Source organism: Aspergillus ibericus (assembly GCF_003184845.1).
Source record: "Aspergillus ibericus CBS 121593 unplaced genomic scaffold BO80scaffold_11, whole genome shotgun sequence".
Classification (NCBI taxonomy): Eukaryota; Fungi; Ascomycota; class Eurotiomycetes; order Eurotiales; family Aspergillaceae; genus Aspergillus; species Aspergillus ibericus.
This window is the reverse complement of record NW_020292109.1, coordinates 205133-225345: the sequence shown is the minus strand read 5'-3', so window position 1 is coordinate 225345 and position 20213 is coordinate 205133. Positions and strand designations below refer to the sequence as shown.

Here is a 20213-nt window from a genome sequence, read left to right as displayed (position 1 = left end):
GCCCTGAGGAATCGATGTGATAATGGGATGGCTGGCTGTGGGGAAAGCGGATGAGTCATCGACCGGGGAGGAGGGGCGCAAGTCCGGCGCCGCAGCGACTTCGGTGCTTGATGCCCCGGCGGAGACTGTGCGTCCGTTGCCGCGGGAAACAGCGGTTGCGATCGGCTAGTCTGGCCGGAGAATTATCCTCCAGGGTTACAGTAACCATGGGCAAAAGGAAAGGAACCCTCCCCGGGGACGGTCAAAATGATCCCGGGGAAGTTGTAGTTTGGCCGTAGGTTCTGAGATTTGATGGCGGCGGCATTGAGATGAAGGCTGGACTAGCTAGCTAGATACTATCTAAAATCTAGATACTAAGTACGGACTACGGAAGGACGAAGTATAGAACTAAAAGTCCCTGACGAAGCAGGGACGGGACGAGGCCACCACGGAATCCAGCTTGACCGGAGGGACCCAAGACTTCCCCAGTTCTTTCGATTAGTCCGGCTTCGGCGACAAGCAAGTAACGGTGGGCGGAAAGGGAAATGGGCCTGACGGTGCCAGTGTGCAACCACACCGGATAAGAGGTGTTGGCTGTCCTCCATTTGCTTTCTTCCTCAGACGTATTCTCTCCTCCGTCCTCTCCTCTCCCTCCAGATTTCAGATAGAAACGATTTTCCGGCTTCTCCGATCTGCCCCGTGAAGTCCCTGTGTCCGGCTTAACGGCAGCTTCCGAACTCCACCACCACTCCTTCCAGCCGAGAGCTTCACTGCGCGCTGAGACTCTTTTCCCTCGGGTACTCGCTCTCCCTTCCCCCCCAATTTCCAGCGTGGGCTGTGATCCTCCTCGTTTCCCCGTTCCCGATAGCTGATCCGCTTGGGCAGAGTCCCCGGTTCCTCCCACACCCTCTCCCCCCCCCAGACGCATCATTGCTCCTGCGCATCCCACGCCATGTCGACCGTCCGGTTCAGTTCCGCATTGGCGCGCCGTGCCCCTCTGCCTGCCCCTCTCTCTTCCTCCGCTCGCCGCTTCCTCTCTTCTTCCTCTTCTATTTCTTCCTCCTCCTCTGCTGTCTCTACTCGCTCCCCCAGATCTCTTACCTCTGCCTCTTCCCTGCTCTCAACTCGCTCCGCTGCTGCCCGCTGGACCGGCCTTTCTTCGTTGAACCTTACTCAATCCCGCACCATGGCTACCGAAATCCCCAAGATCAAGGTCAAGAACCCCGTCGTGGAACTCGACGGTGATGAGGTATGTAGTTGAGATCCCGCCCTGCATCGGGGTGCTGCACTTCCTTTTATATGCTTGGTTCTGCATGCGCATTTTCGTCATGGCGCATTCCACACGCGGAGGAAAACGGCGGCGGCGCCCTTGTTCCCTGGCAGCCAAGCGTCTATCACTCGGCGATCCAGGGCTCAATTGCAGCACAGGAGAGGTCTCTGACATGTGCTAACATGTCCGTTTTCTAGATGACCCGTATCATCTGGCAGGAGATTAGAGAGAAGGTAAGTCGGCCCTCGGCTGCCCCGCTACGGCATCAGCTCCAGATGCCTCATCCCGTTCTCTCCCGGACCAAACCCACTAACTCGGCCCCGCTTCTATAGTTGATTCTGCCGTAAGTCTGCCCATTCGTCTGTCCCTCCGACAAGTGCTCCATCCAGTTCGAACTAAGACCTCGCCGCCAGTTACCTTGACATCGACCTCAAGTACTACGATCTGGGTCTGGAATACCGTGATCAGACCGATGACAAGGTCACCGTCGAGGCTGCCGAGGCCATCAAGAAGTATGGTGTCGGTGTCAAGTGCGCCACCATCACTCCCGATGAGGCTCGTGTTGAGGAATTCAAGCTGAAGAAGAGTGAGCGTTGTTCCATGTGGAAGGCGGACGCCTGCTAACGCGATCGTCCAGTGTGGCTGTCTCCCAACGGTACCATCCGTAACATTCTGTATGTACCTCATTGCTGGTCCCCATCCTGATGCTCAATTGCTAATCACTCCCCCTTGCAGCAACGGTACCGTCTTCCGTGAGCCCATCATCATCCCCCGCATCCCTCGTCTCGTCCCCGGATGGAACAAGCCCATTGTCATCGGTCGTCACGCCTTCGGTGACCAGTACCGCGCCCAGGACCGTGTCATTCCCGGACCTGGTAAGCTGCAGCTCGTCTACACCCCCGAGGGTGGCGAGCCTGAGACCATCAACGTCTACGACTTCCAGGGTGGTGGTGTTGCCCAGACCCAGTACAACACTGATGAGTCGATCCGTGGCTTCGCCCATGCCAGTTTCCAGATGGCCCTGCTTAAGGGTCTCCCTCTGTACATGAGCACCAAGAACACCATCCTGAAGAAGTACGATGGTCGCTTCAAGGACATCTTCCAGGAAATCTACGAGGCTTCCTACCAGAAGCAGTTCGAGGCCAAGAACATCTGGTACGAGCACCGTCTCATTGACGACATGGTCGCCCAGATGATCAAGAGTGAGGGTGGATTCGTCATGGCCCTGAAGAGTAAGTGATGAGACCATTGTCTGCCGAAAACTCGATGCTAATTATTGCATTTAGACTACGACGGTGACGTTCAGTCCGACATCGTCGCCCAGGGCTTCGGCTCCCTTGGTCTGATGACCTCGACCCTGGCTACCCCCACTGGCGATGCCTTTGAGTCCGAGGCTGCCCACGGTACCGTGACTCGTCACTACCGCGAGCACCAGAAGGGCCGTGAGACCTCCACCAACCCCATTGCTTCCATCTTCGCCTGGACTCGCGGTCTGATCCAGCGTGGTAAGGTGGATGAGACCCCTGAGGTGGTTGCCTTCGCCGAGGCGCTCGAGAGTGCCTGCATTGACGTTGTGAACGAGGAGGGCATCATGACCAAGGATCTGGCCCTCGCCTGCGGCCGCAAGGACCGCGAGGCCTGGGTTACCACCCGCGAGTACATGGCTGCTGTCGAGCGCAGACTCAAGTCCAACCTCAAAGCCCGCCTTTAAATACCCATCGCACATGTTGATTTTGCATTGATATACTAACGCTAGCGTGCGGCTCGGAGAGTCGAATCATTTCCAATATACGGGTTGCATTTGCGGAGACCACTTGTACATTTTTTAGGACGGCGGGGATGTAGAATGACGGTCCGGTCGAGCAGACCGATTGATGCCGATGGTCGTGCTCTGTGGTTGAATTCTTCTGTATACGCAGTTCTCCCCCTGCCATGTATCTGCCTTCCATATCTTACGAAGCTTTGTACATGCCATTGCCATAATGAAAAAAAAATGCAGTATTTTTTCTGTCTTCCATGTGGTTCCATCGAGTCCAGCCCCCTCCATGTTCCGATGTAACGTCTGTTACCGACGGGGTGATCCAGATGCCCAGCGGACCGAACCGTGGATGCAAGCTGGTGGTGGTGGTGGCTACCTATGGCTACCTCTGGGCGAATCTCCCCAGATCCGCGGGCGTTTGACTTCCCGGGCAGGTCCTTGACGCAATTGATTCCGGCCGAGTCTCCTGCCTGCGCCGCAGCAAGTTGGCCACCGTGTGGGTGATCCTGCACCTTCGCCGTCCGTTAAGATGTAGTCGAGGAGCGAGACCCCCAGCCGAAGTCGAACGATGTTGGCGCTCGTTGCTTTCGGCGCCGTCAAACTGCAGGATGTATGCTTTGCCCGTGGGAATCACGTTTCTCTCGTTGGCGAGTATCACCGTCGCGCTGCGGCTGTATACGCGAGTTCACCTCGTGCGGAAGCCAGGCTGGGATGATCTGCTGATTGCGGTGTCCCTGGTATGATTAGCTTTTATGATCTTATTCAGGAACAGCAACGCTAACCCCAGTTCTAGGCGACGGACATTGTCTTCTTTGTTTTTCTGGTCATCGGTAAGGTCTTCCCTTGTGGCTGGCGTCGACTCTAGAATTCCCGTTGACTTCGTACATAGAAAGCAAGAATGGCCTAGCAGAGAATCAGGCCGATCTCAGCCCCGATGAGATTCGCAACCAGCTGAAGGTATCACCTAGCTCTGTGATTTGATTCCTGGGTGATATGCAGGAGTCTAACATGCTGCATAGGCCCTCTGGATCACCATTCCATTATACAATCTCAGTCTGACCTTGACCAAACTGTCCCTGGTCTTCCTCTACCGCCGTCTGTTCCCGACCAAGACGTATCGCATCCTCCTCACCATCACCTTGGTCTTCGTCATTATCTCGGGCCTGTGGATGGTCCTGAGTACGCTGCTCTTCTGCATTCCCATTGCAGCCTTCTGGGATCATTCCCTTCCACGGACTTGCCTGCCCGCCAGCGTGGTCTGGTGTCTGAATGCCGGTCTCCAGATCAGCACCGACCTGATCCTCGTCATTCTCCCTTTGCCCATCTTGGCCAGCCTCCGGCTCCCCAAACGGCAAAAGGCAGCCCTTCTAGTCATTTTTGCTCTAGGATTCTTGTCCGTCCACCCTCCGCCTGTTTCTATCCCAACCCATCTAACCATCTCCCATAGCGTCTGCGCCACCAGTATCGTCCGTCTCACCACCATCATCGAACTCATCCGAACCCCCGACTTTACCGGTACTTCCCCTCCCTCCCCCCCCACACCCTTCTCCCCTCCTGTCTCCCCAAGCCCTATATACACCAATACTAACCACCCAAACCACAAAACAGAAGGCAACGGCCTCGCCGCAACCTGGTCCTTCGTAGAATCCAACGTAGCCATCATCTGCGCCTGTCTGCCCCCCCTCCGCCCCCTCCTCATCCGCTTCTGCCCGCATCTCATCCCCTCCCGCATGCGCAGCTCCTACAACCGCGACAAACAATCCCCCTCCAAGGGCGGCGTCGACTTTGTCACCGCCAATCCGTTCGCCCCGTCGAATACCAGTTACGTGGCGAGTATTACGGGGAATTGCTCCACGAATCACAACAACAACAACAACCACAATAGTCATGAACAACAACAGCAACAGAATCAAAATCATACCCGGGACGGATCAACGTCTACGCATCCCGAGACAGAAGGGATTCAAATCATGAGGGAATTACGCTGGGATTCGTATTCAGTTGGGACGGCGAGTATGGAGGGGGGTGTGGGTGAGGGAGGTGAGGAAAGGAAATCGGAACATCATCACCAGCAGCATATGCATCCGTATTGGGTGTTAGGCGCTTAGCTTTACATTCCTTTCTGCTTTCTGTTTAAATTATGTTGGTGAGGGGGGGGGGGGGGGGGGTGGATATATTGGATGTGATATGGTATAGTTTTGGTATGGCTAGGTTTGGTGGGTTGGGTTGGGTTGGGTTTAGACTGAATTTCTATTCCTCTTTCTATTCTCCTTTCTTTCTTCTTTCTAGTATCCCTTATTCACGTAGATAGAAATATATCTGGTATGTTTCTGCACCTCCCTTGTATACTTCCTTTCATTGCTTCTTGGAGACGGCTATGGTAGCTACAGGTGTCCGGTATGGTAGTTGGTCGTGTTTGTTCAAGGGTGTTGAATATCAGGTATACCTTCCAACCCTGCTAATCCATCGCTCACGATATCACGCATTTCTGCTATCTATATACTCAAGATGATTTGCAGGGTTTCTGTTTGATGATGTATGCATGTGTGCCAATCGTGGTGGATTGGAGGTTCTGAGGAGATTGTATTCAATACTTAGGAGCATGGAAGGGTGGGTAAGGCTTCGAGGGAGCTAGCTACAGATCTATTCAGGAAAATGAGTATACTATGTTGAGTTAGATCTCTGCCTCAAGTCAAGGCATGTCTTCATTATCGTTCTCTCCGGGGATAATAACACTAGCCTAAACTATCTAAAATCCTCCAAGCCTAGTCACTGATTGCAGACGAGGTGTCAACATGATATAATCTTCTCCCTTCCCATTTCTTCTCAACGCTCAATCACCCTTGCACCTGGACCCGTTCTGCGTCTAACAGGCCTAAGCCCCACCGCTGGCCACTCGAACCTCACACGTCTCCTCCTGGGGCAGAATAATATAGGCCCGGCTCTAGGGTTTTCCCACAGCGTGGATTCGGAGCTTGTGTGTCTATCACTTGCTGGGCGAGTGACATCAGGTCCAGGAGACGACGCTGCAGAGCGCTGTATCTCTGTCTGCATTGAAGGGGCCACCACCTGGCGTCCAAGCACGGTATCGGAACGCCCAGAGTCCGGAATCAAATTGTTTCCAGCGGAGGTATTGTTGTTATTGTCGATATCGATGGTAAAGGTCATGGTGTCCTCGAGGGGCGGAGTAGTATTTTCGTCACGCACTATATCTCGAGGCGTTCCTCGTCGCCCCTGATGACTAAGGCTACTATTATGATCACCGTTATTGTTATCATTATTGTCTCCAGTATGGCCATTATGACGGTCCCTATGATGGCCGCTACGATGAACATTATGTTGATCGCTATCCTGGCCATCCTGGTGAGTATCCTGGTGAGCATCCTGGCGAGCATCCTGATGAGCATCGTGGTTATCAGTTTGTGCGTCCTGCGGCCGTCGGAGTCTAAACAGTGACCGCAATATCGGGCATTTATAAAGGCACATTCCCACAAATGGGCTGGTATTAAAGCTCGCCTCGAACGGAGGTTGCTTAAGTATGTACGGGTGGTCTAGCACTGCTTTCTTCGAGGAAACCGCAGCCGCAAGCCCCTTGGGAGCGTTGGAGGCGTGCGAAGAGGCGTTGCTGTTACTTCGCTCGGATACGCTTCGGTGGAAACTGTCCACGGGGGCGTAGCAGTGGTGGCAGACGACGTCGTATTCGCCTATTCGCGGAAAGCAATTGAAGCTGGCAGGGAGCATAGACTCGTACAGAGCGCTATCGGTCCAATTGAAATCGCCGACTTGGATCCACCACGGCAGCTCGTCGAGAGGGATCAGAGGGACGACCAGGTAGCCGGGTCGATAGACGTAGAAACAGGGGAATGGCTGGTACTTTGAGGCACAGTTGAGAGGTTGTGACATAAGGCGAGGAAATGAAGTATATTGATAGTGAATGACAGATTCTTCGATACCAAACGAGTGGACTGGTTGAATGAATGATAGACGCTACAAGCAGTGGTTGGATATGACTAGAACCGAAGGTCGAAAGGCTCTGAAGGCTGTTGCTGCAGGGTTGTCTCAGGGCGTCCCTTCCTGGCCGCGCAGATGCGGCAGGCGTAGCTTCCTTGTCGGCGACGTCTCGACCTCAATTGGTTAATGGATCGTAAGTCCCATTTCTACATTCAAAGCCAAGCTCAGCGTTGAGGGCCGCGGTTGCATCCATGCAGATCACGCTCGCCGGTTCCAAGCTTTGTGGGTATAGCTGGAGGTTGGCCGTTACAAAGTCAGAGCAAGACTGAGTTGTATGGCACTCGAGGATGAGGGCTTCAGTATGCTTCAAGTTGGGCAGTCCAACATTGTACCAGCAGGGGTCCGACACGCAAGAGCCGTCCCCGGGCTGATATGTATTGATCGATCCAGAAAAGTCAGACCATGTGAAGTCTTCCATCATCACTGCTGAACTGGCATTGACAGTGCTAGAGCTGGAGGCTCCTTGGTCTGTATAGCTTTGAGTGACATAGATCGGGAACGTCACGTTGTAGACTCGGATGTTATTCCAGGTGACATTCTTGACGAGTCCTTGCCCTCCGCTCCATGACTTGAAACGCGCCGCGTAGAGACCGTCAATAACAGTGACATCTTCGAAGCGGATGTTGGTGACATTAGCAAATTCGGACGCATCCTCTCCCAGCGAACCAATGCTCATGCCATGAGTCTGGTACCCAATGGTGTTTCTGGTGAAGAGTATATCGTGCGATCCCGAGGCTACGGCAATCGCATCATCGCCGTTGTACACGATACTGTCGGTTATCTGGATATTGGTGCCCTCGACATCGAAACCATCCGTGTTGAATGGAAAACTGCCTGTCGAGGTAGCGTCGATGATGGCATGGCTGACCGTAATGTCTTGCCCGTACAGCTTAAAGTTCCATGCGATCGGCTTTCTAGACCTGAAGTACTTCACAGTGGCTTGGCTTGTCTTAAGGCTCAGGAGATGTGGACGTCCATCGATTCCCGTCCCATTGGCAGGGTTCGCATCCCACCATGGCTGTCCGTGCGACTCGATCCAGCCATGGTTCACGTTTTCGGGCCCAATCCAGTCCACTTGGGGGCCCTCGAAGGTAAACCATATCGAACTACCACCATTGACAATGTTTTGCACAGCAGTGATGTTCTGTGGTAGGTGTAAATTGCCGTGCATGCGGATCTCCACGTTACTGAGGTTGGTCGCTTTAATTGGATGGAAGATATTATAGCTGATACCCTCCTCGAAAACGATAACGGAGTCAGTTGCGCATTGCGCAAAGGCTTGGGAGACTGCAGGCGAGTCGTCGGCCAGTCCATTGGATGTGTTGTACTTTGAAGGAATCACGCATTGCTGGGTTCGGGATTGTGTTGTTCTGGGGGAGTGGGGGACCCCACGAACTATGGACGCAGACGCGGAAAGGAGGAGTACTAAAGTTGCCCGGAAGATAGACATGGCCAGATATGCGCGTGTAAAAGCTTCTTCACAGTTACTTTCGAGCCAATATTAGCATGCATCGACCCTTACTTATACCCCCGGCATGAGAATTGCTCTCCTCCCTGTTTCAGCATTTGAAGTCTTCAAAGCAGACGGTTAAGCATAACTGATGGCGTTCGGAGATTTGCAATCGTCATAGATCAATAAAACGGAGAATTTCCGAAAGAAGACCGTGTCTGTGCGGGAATTGATCGGCATCATCATGAATGAAGTGAGGATTGAGCCTGGTATTGGTGGAGAAACCTTGCCAGGCGCGGAGTGCGGAGAACTAGCCTCGTCAATGGTTAGCCTGATTTCCCCGATCATCCCGTGAGCAAAGATGCGATGACTCTCTGGGTGATGAGGAGGAGACGTAAAGGAACCGATGATGATGCCATTGTTTGGATGAACTGAGCGAGAAAGTAGTATACTTCCACTCTCAGGGGTGGAGTTTATCCGGGGTCACATGGCGGTGGAGCTCGGGAGGCTTCGTGGAGGAGCCTCTCCTGTCAGCCGCCAGGCTGCCTTCTGCCATTTCAACCGATGTCATAGCTCCCTTCAAGCTCTACTCCGTGCTATCGAGTGAAGTCTATTGGTATTTTTCGTCTCACATTGAGTCCCGGCAAATCGCCCCCTTTATCCGGAAATGGCTACTGGTTCACCCTCCACCAAGGCATCGCTCGCGTCCAACCCAACGCCCAATATCGCCGCGTCAGATGCAGTCGTGCACCTCGAGAGCGTCACGCTAATCGACGCCCCATTACAAGATGTCTGGGATACTCTGGTGGATACCTCAACCTGGTCAGCATGGAACAAATTTGTGCCCGCAGTGACTATCCGCCAGCAGCCCGAATCCGATGCCACGCAGAATGTCTCCCCCATCCTCCAAATGGGGACGAAGATGACATTCCACGTGAATATGAACCCGACTTCTTCCCAGTCACAGCCAAATCAAGAGGCGATGTTGACCGTGGCTGAGCGAAGTCCTCCCACCTCCAGCAGGAACCTCGGCCGGATTGTGTGGGTCAACGATGCGCCAGCTCAGGGGCGCATCATGGCCTCACTTCTGACGGCAGAAAGGGTTCACGAACTTTCTGAGGTCGAGGTTCCAGGCGCAGACGGACAGGTGAGGCGGATGACTGAAGTGCGCAACTGGGAAGCACAGGTTGGGGCTCTGGCATATGTGGTTCGTTGGATGTACGGGACGCGGCTAGCGGAATGCTTTGACCTGTGGGTGCAGGATCTGAAAGAGTACGTCGAGAACAAGACGCGGGGATGAACTAGGCTCGCACCTCCCTTCGGATAGTACATACATAACATACGAGCTTAAATGACCTCCTTGCTCGACCGGTTGGGCAGGCCCTGCTGCATGCGTTGGTGCATTACAATTGTCATCGTCCGCGACTCGGTGCTGGCTGTGGCCAGGGACCACGGAGTTCCGAGACCACCAGCCTTACAGCCACAATTAGCGCCGGTTCCGTGCGCGCTTGGCACGGCGAGATGTGTATTCCAGAGCGATCTATGGAGTATCCGTCGCGCTGGATAGGTCTTTGTGCCCCATTTTCCGTACTTGAGGTTCCGTACATTCCTGTTGGACAGATCCGAATGTGAAATATCAGTTATGAGACAATTTCCACTGCCCTTCAGCAGTGGAGCTGGATGGAAAGCGAACACCCGAGGAGCAGACGACGACTCCATCACGCTACGCTACGCGTCCAGCCCGGTCCCAGTCCCTAGTTATATGCAGAGAATTACGATAGCGAGTGGTGATCAATAGTGAGTTGACTAACGAAGCGCTCCTTTGTTGGGTAGGAGGTCCTATGCAGAGTGGAGGCGGTTTAATGGCAGCCAATTTCCCTGGCAGATTGGACCCACGTGGGGGTGGGGATTGGTTGAGGGCCCCGTCCGAGGGTTACGTCCTCGGCTCTCTTAGCTGCAGTCTTTGGTGGTCATCCTCCGCCAGCGAACGGGTGGAAGTTTCGAATTTTCGGTAGTCCTTCCCTGTACGGACGGGGTCAGGTCAAGACGGAGTATCCGTAAATTGATACACAAAGCATGAAGCATCAGGGCGCCTGCAGGACTGCGCAGGGAGGAAGAGGATGGCCTGCATAGCCCCAGCCCACCAGGTTCCATCGGGGTTGTTGCGATAAGATCGATTCGGACTGCCTGGGCTCCCTGCATTGACTCATCAGCACTCAGTAACTAACTAACTAGTTACAGCACTCGATCACTCAACCTGGGATTGCCATCCCTGCAACGGTAGTGTGTCACACTTTTCACAGTCTTCGTCATCACTTTAACAGTGGAGTCACCCAAAACAAGGATGCTTTATGGTTATTGCGAAGAAAACACACGGAGGGGAGGGTGACAGCCGTTTGTGCCCGAAAACCCCCCAGGAGTGGCCGTGAAATGGCGCCAAAGTGTTCGGGACGGCGGGGAACAACCAGCCAAACTGCACGAAATTCGAGGTTCGAGGGCCCGACTGGTCCCACCGGCTTGCCGCATTGGGCCAACCGGAGAGCCACTTTGCGCAAAAGGCGTGGGAAACTAGCGCTCAATCAGGGATAGTGTCCGTGCTGGGGGGACCTGCTTGGGAAAATGCAGAGGTTGCCAAACTTGCAACTCTCCTCGCGATCAGCATCGGGGGCCTCTCTTTCTTCTGCCTCGATTTTGATCAACTTACCCCGGGTTCATGTCTCCCACTCTCGTTAAGGTTAGAAGGGGGGAAACCTGGGAGGCGTTTCATCCCGCCCTCTTCCGTCGTCAGCAGGGAAAATGCAGGATCCGAGGAAGGTCCATCTCCGAGGATGGCGGTGGGACTACGAGGACTCGTCGACAAGAATCGCGCCGGCGGGTGGAACTATTTGCATGTCACGGTTACCTGCGACGGTTTGCTGTAATCACCCACGGTTCCTCGCCAGCAATTAAGCTATCGCCCTTTTGTCGATCTATCCAGTCTCCTCCTCGCCGTCCCCTCGACGTTTAATTAATTCTCTTTTTAAATTCGCTGGGTCGAGACTCTGCTCCATCCCGAATTTTTTTCTCCCTCCGTCTCGTCGCATCTTCCCTCACTCTATTTTGCTCAACGATGAATCTGTTGCAATACCTTCTGTCCTATTCTTCTTGTACCTTTGCCAACCAATAGTCGAGCCGCCAGCGCCATCCGGCCTCAACTCCGGTGCCGACGTCATCTCCACTGCCTTGCCACCAATTGACTTGTCATCGGCTACGGAGTATAATCCTGCTTTTAAGGCTGTCTGCTGCGTCTTCCTACTCCTCCAGCATTGCGCAACTAGTCACCGGGGCAGACGCCTCCGCGATACAGTGACTTCCTCTTATCGCTCTTGTCTTGACCGGAGATTCCGGGCTTTTCGGCGCTGAAGACCGACTGCGGCGTTGATCTAAAGTCTTGCCTCCCCCGCTATCTGTCTCCCCAGAACTCTCACCGGCGGCAAATTCTCCAGCACCATCCAGCATGGCTGCCAAAAATATGCCTTTCCCGCTATCGGTGCGCATTCAACATGATAGCGACTCCCAGATGCCGCTTCATCTAGTGGTGCCCGGGTTGACTCCTCCAGTAACCCCAACGGTGGAGGATGATGACAGTCTGTCAGGCAGTGTTGCCACCATTTATTCCGGCAGCTCCAGTCCGTTTCTGTCTCCAGTTGAAGGCAACTTCAAAGATGTTCCTGTGGAGGACCGGGCCGTGTCCACCTTTGACTCGTTCACAGATGAGTTAGAGTACCACTGTGACGCTAGAGGCCGTCCCCTTGAGTTTGGTCGCGGGGTCTGGAGTGTGGTCTACAAAGCCTCGCCTTGTCAGCCTTCGAACGCTTATCCGCTCACGCCTCCCAGCTCTCCAGCTGTCAAGGCCCACACCGTGGCGGTCAAATCCCCCGCAAGGCGGGATGCCAACTCGGTGTTGGATGCGGAAGCGCTGGCACTGACGCGAGTCAGCCGCGTGGCCGGGTCTGAGAACCATGTCGTTCCCTTCCAGGGGTATATCGCGGACTCCCACTCAATCGTCATGTCCGCGGTCCCGTTGGCGCTCTCGACGTATATCGAAGAGAAGGCCGCCACGGCCCTGAAGAATCGGACCACCAGGACCATGTTCGAGCCCATCCAAGGCATGGCCCAGTGGCACGATCTTGCCAAGAAGCTCATCACTGGACTGTCCTGGCTCCACGACGGGCCCCGGATGGTGCACGGTGACATCAAGCCGCACAACATCTTGCTACGTGCACGTTCCAGCAGCGACGATGCGGAATCTGACCACTTCCCCTACGAGCCGCTGTTCGCCGACTTTTCCTCGGCTCATCCCATCGCCAGTGCCTCCTCTCCCGAAGAGAGCATGGGGACAGCGCTGACAGCCCTAACACCACCATTTACAGCCCCCGAGCTGTTGTCCGTCTCATCCTTAACGTCCCCGGATGTAGCGCCCACCCCCGAATCCGACGTCTTCTCTCTCGCCGTTACTCTCCTGGCTGCCGCTACGGGTGACTTGCTTCTGTATCCGGGGACCAGCCACATCCAACGACTAGCGATGGCCCGTGAAGGCCACCGCGTGATTGAGTTTGCCCGCTCCGGGCCGAACGGATCGCGCGTCCCTCGCAACGGGATCGTCGAGCAGATCATCAAACCGGCCATTGCCAAAGACCCAAGCCAGCGCATCAAGCCGGATGAGTGGGTGACGCTCGTCCAGTCTATCGCGATCTAACTTGGAGCTGCGCGGTTGCCATTCGTTATCATCCTGTCTGCTTATCTCAGACTATCTCCTTTTAATCTTCTCTTATCTTTTGACTTGCTTACTCTTTTTAACTTTCCTTACCCCCACTTACTAATTTGCCAGGCACCGTCTGCTGCTCATGTCCTCTTTCTCTTTGTTTCCCTTTCTCCCTTTGTTATTTTTATTCTATATGAACCTTAAAGATACCCGTTAGATAGATGTGCAAACGAAACCAGATACAGTGAATTGATTGATTATTTTGGTTTGGATTGGGTTACATCTGACCATGTGGAAAATACGACCTGACCCACTTTGGTTCCCTTATCAGTCCGAGCTACAGCGGACTAGAGTAGTACCACTCAGGGACCAGATCCACCTCCTTAGTGTGCGCAGGACAAAGCGCCAGGGGTAATGTGAGAGACGGCGCCTTGAATGAGCTGGTTTATTGGTTGGGATCATTATCGAGGACATGGCGAAAGCCCCGAGCCTTTTGCAAGTGCGATCTTGGCAGGACTCTTGACCTTAGCGGAGATCGGATTGAAAAATCAATGGATGAACAGACATTGATGTCTGGTCTCTGGATAAGCCCAGACAAAAAGGAAATTCTAGCCGCGTGAGGATTGCACATAGTTTCTCCACCCACCAAACCGGGTGATGTCTTTTGCATCGGCGAGACCGACTGGTTCACAAATGAAGCCCTGCACCCAGCGACTATCTTGCAGCTCAACGGACCCAATGCCCAATGGCGATGGAACGGTGGCGAGGAACCCTCCCACCTTCTGGAGGGGCAATTCCCAGACTTCCACCTCAATCGAGGCGCCTGCATCGCTCACCCGCTTGAGCCCTGGTTTCGGGATTGAGGATCCGGTCTGCAGCGCAAACAATCGGTAACATGGAGCTGTTTTGGTCGTGGCCACCAGTTTGGCCTCGCGCATCACCAAATCCTTATTGAGGGGCAATCCGGAGAGATGCGCTCCCACCACCGCCAGTTGCATCGCCTCGGGTTCGACCATAGCATCCGGGGGCACCCGCTCCTCTCGATAAGACCTCTTTGTAGCCCCCAGCAAGCGCGGCGCATCTGCAAGCCACTGCCGGCCGAATCCAAGCAGTTGGGGCTCCTTCCAAGCTTCCCCGAGCAGCGTGATCCCAAACGGAAGTCCATCGGCCCGGAACCCTGCGGGAATTGCCAGGGCAGACCAATCCATCAAGTTCACAAAATTTGAGTACCTGCCGAGCCGACTGTTTGCCAGAACCGGCTCGACCTGGAGCTCCTGGATGGTAGGGAACGTCGGAGTCGTGGGCACCAAGGTCGCATCGAACCTGGCCACGAGGCGTCTAATCTGACTGGCGAGCTCTTGTCGGCGATATTCGTTCTGGAATACGTCCACAGCCGAGAATCGCTCGGCTTGAAGAATGATGCCTCGGACGACGGGGTCCATTTCCTGGGCGTGCTTGCTCTTCAGGAAGGGTTCAATCGCTGCATACCGCTCCGCGACCCAGGGCCCCTCATAGAGCAGACTGGCCAAGGCGAAGAGCGGACTGTGGCAGATGTCCAGCACAGGCTGCTGGCTTCCGAATCGGTTGACAGGCTGCTCCGGCCTGGACCTCGAGTACGCATCCTGCCCATCCGGTTCTTCCACCAGCCGTAACACCGTCTCTGCATCATCCAGCGTGAGCGCAACGATCGATACACAATCCAGCGACCTGCAGGCCGGCACTACCCCGGATGTACTCAGCGCGCCCCTCGTCGGCTTGAGCCCTACCACGTTATTGAACCCTGCTGGCACTCTCCCCGAGCCCGCCGTGTCGGTCCCCAACGCAAAAGGCACCAGTCCCTGACTCACCACTACACCACTTCCGGAACTACTGCCACCGCTCACGCGATTCCCATCAAACGGGTTTTGAACCGCGCCATATGGCGAGCGCGTCCCCGCCAAGCCCGTCGCAAACTGATCCAGATTCGTCTTTCCCAGCACAATAGCACCTTGCGCCTTGAGCTGTGCCACCACGGTCGAGTCGCTGGTTGCTACTCCTCGCTCTGCGCCAAAAGCCGGACACGCGGCGGTGGTACAAAACCCGGTGACATCGATGTTATCAAGATACTTTCCCCCTAGTTGTAGTGATATCTACAGACGAGAGTGCGGGGGTGTCACTACTTATCTCCTACGAATTCCATGCAGGCATTAGCACCGATCCCCGCTCCAATCGCCGCCGCTCCTCACATTCATGTGCCTATCTACTTACCACATCAACTCTCTGCACCCAAAAGAAACCAAATATACAATATAAGACCCAAACTCATGGCATACTAGGCTCATAGGACCCGATATAAAGAGATAAGTTGCATCACCGACACAACCACCCTATCTATCCCTTCCACCCTATTCCTTTCCTTCCATATATCCCGCTATCTATCCGCCCACCACCCAAACGTCTCACCATGCTCACCACCAGCACCGCCCTCACCCTCGCCAAACACAACCACTGGGCCGACCAAGTCCTCTTCCACGCCATCCAAACCACCCTCTTCGACACCCTCCTCGGCACCCTCAACCACAACCACCAAGTGGACCTGATCTGGCGCGCCCATCTCCTCTCCACACCCCATGGCTTCACCCACCGGCGCGGCCTCCTCTGCCCGAACTTCCCTGATCTCATCCACCACCAGATGGAACTCAACCAGTGGTATATCGATTGGGCGGGACAGCAGGATGAAAAGAGTCTGAGTGTGAAGGGCAAGTTCACGTATGTGAATGGGACCCAGGCGGAAATGGCCCGCGGAGAGATGTTTCTGCATGTCGTGACGCATAAGATGTATCATCGGGGGTGGGTCGCGCAGATGTTCTTTGGGTTTGGGGTTTGTCCCCCGGAGATGGACTTTGGTGTGTTTTTAGGGGAGAGGGTGTGATGGAGCTATGGGGTGGAGGTCGAATTGGGGCTGTATTTGACTATGGAATGGATATCTCACTTGTTTGTTTCTAGTGTTGGAGTTCGTTATGGATGGGGCCTATCGGCAAGCTCCTAGTGGTGGTTCCATCTGGATGAGGTCGTGCAAGTTTTCGTCTCAGTTTCTCCAAGGAAGCGGTTAGTGGCTACTTGATATGTGGGGATGGCTCCGTGGGTGTCGATGGTGATAGTCTCACTGGCATGGGCGTATAATCGATACCAGCCGTGTTGCCAATCCACCGCCCGTCGATCATCCGACCTCCCCTGGACCCCCTCCTTCCCTTTGTGGTTCTCCCCTTCCCATATAAATTCCACCCCGAATCTCCTTTGCATTTCTTTCTATCCATCTTCCCACTACTTCTCATCCAGCACCCATGCCAGTCACGCTCAAAACTTCCAATGTCTCTCCAGAGCGTTGGGCCGCCACCAAAGCGGCCAACGCCGAGGAGATGTTCCAACAAGCATGTCCCAAGCTCTTCGAACAGAGTGCCGGGGTCCTGCAGAGCTCATTCCCCGAGCCATCCCGTCATATTACCCCAGATGAGAACGGGTTCATTCGCGCCGTGTGGAAGGCCTATTCCCATCACCATCATCTAGTCCTACGACCCGATGACATTTGGTGCGCCATCCTAGTGCAACTAAGTTTCTACATCAACGCCCATGCCGAAGACCTTCGTTCGCAGTTCGTCACGCACCAAGGCCAAAAAGAACTGGAGGTCAGAGCCGGAGGGTCCATCCACACTGTCAATGTGGGATTACTGGCGATCCAAATGACCAACTTGATCAAAGAAAGCATCGTGGACCCGGAGCTACATGCCTGGATCATGCCCTCCTTCACCACGACCACGCAATCCGATGAGATCGTGGCCGCCGTCCTGATGATGGGCACGTTCCAGAAATACTTCTCCTACACCATGTGTTTGCTGTGTGGCATCCCAACAGTGACCTTACTGGGCGAGCGGGAGGACTGGGTCACGCTGCGGGCGAAACTCGAGAGACTCCCATCGTTAGGCACCGAGCCGGCACGCTTCGCAAGCCTCCTTGAGCCTATTCTGGAGAATTTCGTGGCGTCGTTCGATCAACCGGACTCTCCGGAGCTCGGCAAATTCTGGAACAGCTGCGTGCATCATGAATTCGGCAGTGGTTCAAGCACTCTCTCCGGGTGGATTACCGCGTTTTGCTTCTGGAATGAAGATGGTGAACCTCGTCAAGAGTCCGATGGGCTGGATGGGGAATATATATCGATTGACACGGACAGAATCCCAAGCGGTATGGTCAGTGTTCCCGTCAACCTCATTGACAATTGTGTCTCGATGCGTACTCGGATGGTGGCGGGCTCGGTGGGAATCGAAGCGACGGACTCGAACTCGAACCAATCTCGGGACTCCATTCAGCCCTACTCGGGATGGTGGATGTTCAAAGAAAAGGATGGTGAACAATGAGGATTCATAGGATGGTGAAATGGGACTATACGTATGATGTACTTCCTGGTGCTCACACGAGCTTGAAACATGGTCACCAAGTTGAAAGTATTATTCATGTCGGATGAATCGACGAGCAGTGCTTCTCATTCTATCCTTGTTCTGTTCCATACTGCTCTGGAATGAAGTTGAAGGCACTGAGCCACGGCCGTACTAGCTAGAATTAGGGACAATAGCACTTTAAAACGTAGTATAGGACTTGTTCCCTCAGACACAGTATCCGTAATATAGAGATCTCTTGATACCACTCAATCGGCATGCACTAACCATCTACCTACCACATTGTCTCTACTGGATATAACCATAGAATAAAGTTTAGCTCGTCGCGCTAAAGCACTAGTCGCAAGATGAGCATAGAGTAGTCTTCCTTCTCGTATTCCTCTATCCAAATCTATATCCAATCCCAATTCACAAGGGAAGAGTCTATCTCTAAATACCGACTGGCCCAATTAAGTTTACATATCATCATCCATAGTATACATAATCAATGAAGTCTCTGCTTGCCATTCTCGCGATGCACCCCCATCTTATACGACGTCAAGGTCCCCCCAAACACGCGATTCAACTGGACACTAGACAACGGGACGCCCGTCCGCTGATACTCGACGCAGATATCCCAGATGGTCGAGGTAGAGAGGATATGGACCCGGACGTCGCTGAGATCGTAGTCGAGGTTCTCTTGGAAACTGATCGCTGGGTCTGGGACATCGGTGCCGGGACGGGGTTCGCCGTGGACGGTTTTGGGGAGGTGGTCGAAGTCCGGTTTGGGTGTTTTGGTGGCGTATTCGGCGAGACTGGGGATGGCTTTGACGATGTCGTTGGTGGGACGGCCGGGGAAGATGAGGTTGAAGACTTCGGCGGCGGAGATGGCTTCGCGGCCGCGGCCGAGGGAGAGGGTGAGGTTTTCGAAGAGGCGGATGGCGTTGCTGCGGTCTGAGGGGTCGAGGGTGTTGATTTTTTGGATGGCGGGGGAGTGTGGGTTCGCTTCGAAGTAGATGATGGTGCGGTCGACGCCGGATGGGTAGAATTCGTCGGGTTGGATGTGTAAGGGCTCGAAGGGGCGACGGTCCCAGGCGAGAAGCGCGTCGTCGAAGTTCTGGTCGCCGCGGAGGGAGGCGCGGTGGCTGTCGTAGAGGGGTGGGAAGTGTTTGGGCAGGTCGGGGTTTTCTTGCGCCTCGGCGGCGATGGCGGTGCGGAGTGCGGTGATCTTGTCTAGGATGGGCTGTAAGGTGGTTGAGTTGGTGTTGGGATCGGCTGCAGCTCGGGATAGGGCGTCGTAGTGGGCATCGATTTCTCGCGACCGGTCGACCATTTGTTGGAGGAAGTAGGCTTGTCGATTGTCTCGGTTGAGACGGGTCTGCGCGCGGTTGCGCTTCTTTTTGGCATCGGCGTAGCCCGGAGAGGTCCGGGTCATCGTTTCCAGAGCCTGGATGTCGTCCCATAATCGGTCGTGAAGGGTAGTGCGAATGCGCGGGGTATAGGGCGTGGGTTTTCGGCCAGGATCGGGACTCTCGGGGGCTGGGAGCAGCGGCGCGACTTCTCTGCCTGGGGGCGTAATGATGTTGTTCTCGGCGGCTCTCTCCGCGACGCGGGCGGCGTTCCTTGTCGCGACGTTGAATCCCTTGTGGTTCACCCAGAATCTCTCTTCTGCCGGCGCGGCGACTTCGAAGGCATGCAACGCGACGTTTTCGGTCCATAGCGCCACCCGTCTGCGCTCGACCACGTAGCGGGGGAGGAGGGTTTGTGCTTCGTTGGAAGGGAGCGTCGCCAGCAATCGGACACTTCCGTAGGCGTGCAGTCCCGTCTGCTGCATGCATGTTTCCATGAACATCTGCAGCCATCGGCCGGCGGTGAAATGATCTTTCTCGGAGGTGCTGGTGGGCATATTAGCCAGCACCAGGAGGGTGTCATTCTGCGGCAGGGGCCCGGTCCGGCTGCAGTTGTCCGGGCCTTGCTCTGGGAAATGCTCCATGAGCACAGGTCTCCAATCGTTGATGGGGAAAATGTCCATGGAGAGCATTTTGTAGGAGGGATGGCTTTGGGCCAGAGGATCCAGCAGAGGTCGGAAGAGCTCCAGCTCGGGCTCGACAAGAAGGTGGCTTCGCGGTTGGAGAAGACGGTTTATCTTGGATGACCAGAGGCCAGCTCCCGGCCACAGGTCGAGGATGTCAACGGGACGATTGCGGAGGAGGAAGGGCGACAGGCGCTGCAGAGCATGATCTAAGCAATCCAGTCATCAGGCCAATGTCTTAATAGGAACCATTAATCAAGACTCACCACATAGTTCCTCACTGACAATTTCCGGTCTTCTGGTGTTCCTCCGTCTGAAGTGGCCGGGGAAGCATTTGGCGATGGACTTTGCGAGCGGGAATCGGGCGAGGGCCGATCGCGACGCCATTGTATATGCAACGGTCTAGAAGACCAAGGACTGCAAATGCTTAGCCTTTCTGGGATGTGAATGAGAGGACCTTGGCAGATCGAGTCATGGTTGGGCGGGTCGCATGAGAATTGGTGGAAGCGGAGATGGAAGATGGAGGAACGAAGAAAGCGATGCTCGCGGGACGATCGTC

At 54.7% G+C, this 20213-nt stretch overlaps 11 protein-coding genes across 11 annotated transcripts; 7 read left to right on the top strand and 4 right to left on the bottom strand.

The window, feature by feature from the left end:
• Window positions 1-252: 252 nt before the first annotated feature.
• BO80DRAFT_20092 (uncharacterized protein) lies at window positions 253-1231 on the bottom strand. Its single transcript, XM_025714209.1, has one exon. It carries the CDS (start codon window positions 908-910, stop codon window positions 365-367), a length of 546 nt encoding a protein of 181 aa, XP_025577223.1. The 5' UTR covers window positions 911-1231; the 3' UTR covers window positions 253-364.
• BO80DRAFT_423347 (NADP-dependent isocitrate dehydrogenase) lies at window positions 578-3110 on the top strand. The gene is made up of 7 exons (XM_025719031.1): window positions 578-1228; window positions 1447-1482; window positions 1582-1592; window positions 1663-1835; window positions 1887-1923; window positions 1985-2481; window positions 2536-3110. The coding sequence occupies exons 1-7, from the start codon at window positions 932-934 to the stop codon at window positions 2958-2960; spliced, it is 1476 nt and encodes a 491-aa protein (XP_025577222.1). The 5' UTR covers window positions 578-931; the 3' UTR covers window positions 2961-3110.
• A 385-nt stretch (window positions 3111-3495) lies between these two features.
• BO80DRAFT_402628 (uncharacterized protein) lies at window positions 3496-5116 on the top strand (the record flags this gene model as incomplete). The annotated part of the gene is made up of 6 exons (XM_025717615.1): window positions 3496-3745; window positions 3802-3838; window positions 3898-3965; window positions 4028-4401; window positions 4456-4523; window positions 4617-5116. Exons 1-6 carry the CDS (start codon window positions 3617-3619, stop codon window positions 5114-5116), a joined length of 1176 nt encoding a protein of 391 aa, XP_025577221.1. The 5' UTR covers window positions 3496-3616.
• Window positions 5117-6299: 1183 nt separating this feature from the next.
• BO80DRAFT_443144 (uncharacterized protein) lies at window positions 6300-6684 on the top strand (the record flags this gene model as incomplete). The annotated part of the gene is made up of 2 exons (XM_025721327.1): window positions 6300-6430; window positions 6564-6684. The coding sequence occupies 2 exons, from the start codon at window positions 6300-6302 to the stop codon at window positions 6682-6684; spliced, it is 252 nt and encodes an 83-aa protein (XP_025577220.1).
• A 450-nt stretch (window positions 6685-7134) lies between these two features.
• Window positions 7135-8469, bottom strand: pgxC (putative extracellular exo-polygalacturonase; the record flags this gene model as incomplete). The annotated part of the gene is made up of 1 exon (XM_025720815.1): window positions 7135-8469. One exon carries the CDS (start codon window positions 8467-8469, stop codon window positions 7135-7137), a length of 1335 nt encoding a protein of 444 aa, XP_025577219.1.
• Window positions 8470-9017: 548 nt separating this feature from the next.
• On the top strand, window positions 9018-9793 carry BO80DRAFT_19931 (SRPBCC domain-containing protein). The gene has a single exon (XM_025714189.1). It carries the CDS (start codon window positions 9137-9139, stop codon window positions 9767-9769), a length of 633 nt encoding a protein of 210 aa, XP_025577218.1. The 5' UTR covers window positions 9018-9136; the 3' UTR covers window positions 9770-9793.
• Window positions 9794-11720: 1927 nt separating this feature from the next.
• BO80DRAFT_19943 (protein kinase domain-containing protein) lies at window positions 11721-13514 on the top strand. Its single transcript, XM_025714193.1, has one exon. It carries the CDS (start codon window positions 11966-11968, stop codon window positions 13205-13207), a length of 1242 nt encoding a protein of 413 aa, XP_025577217.1. The 5' UTR covers window positions 11721-11965; the 3' UTR covers window positions 13208-13514.
• A 307-nt stretch (window positions 13515-13821) lies between these two features.
• BO80DRAFT_443140 (allophanate hydrolase) lies at window positions 13822-15392 on the bottom strand (the record flags this gene model as incomplete). Its single annotated transcript, XM_025721326.1, has 2 exons — window positions 13822-15318; window positions 15384-15392. The coding sequence occupies 2 exons, from the start codon at window positions 15390-15392 to the stop codon at window positions 13822-13824; spliced, it is 1506 nt and encodes a 501-aa protein (XP_025577216.1).
• A 264-nt stretch (window positions 15393-15656) lies between these two features.
• BO80DRAFT_443139 (DinB family protein) lies at window positions 15657-16124 on the top strand (the record flags this gene model as incomplete). Its single annotated transcript, XM_025721325.1, has 1 exon — window positions 15657-16124. One exon carries the CDS (start codon window positions 15657-15659, stop codon window positions 16122-16124), a length of 468 nt encoding a protein of 155 aa, XP_025577215.1.
• Window positions 16125-16287: 163 nt separating this feature from the next.
• On the top strand, window positions 16288-17859 carry BO80DRAFT_19938 (DUF4419 domain-containing protein). Its single transcript, XM_025714191.1, has one exon. It carries the CDS (start codon window positions 16537-16539, stop codon window positions 17602-17604), a length of 1068 nt encoding a protein of 355 aa, XP_025577214.1. The 5' UTR covers window positions 16288-16536; the 3' UTR covers window positions 17605-17859.
• Window positions 17860-17964: 105 nt separating this feature from the next.
• Window positions 17965-20211, bottom strand: BO80DRAFT_402609 (uncharacterized protein). The gene is made up of 2 exons (XM_025717614.1): window positions 19921-20211; window positions 17965-19863 (listed from the first exon to the last, which is right to left on the bottom strand). Exons 1-2 carry the CDS (start codon window positions 20039-20041, stop codon window positions 18128-18130), a joined length of 1857 nt encoding a protein of 618 aa, XP_025577213.1. The 5' UTR covers window positions 20042-20211; the 3' UTR covers window positions 17965-18127.
• Between the last annotated feature and the right edge of the window lie 2 nt (window positions 20212-20213).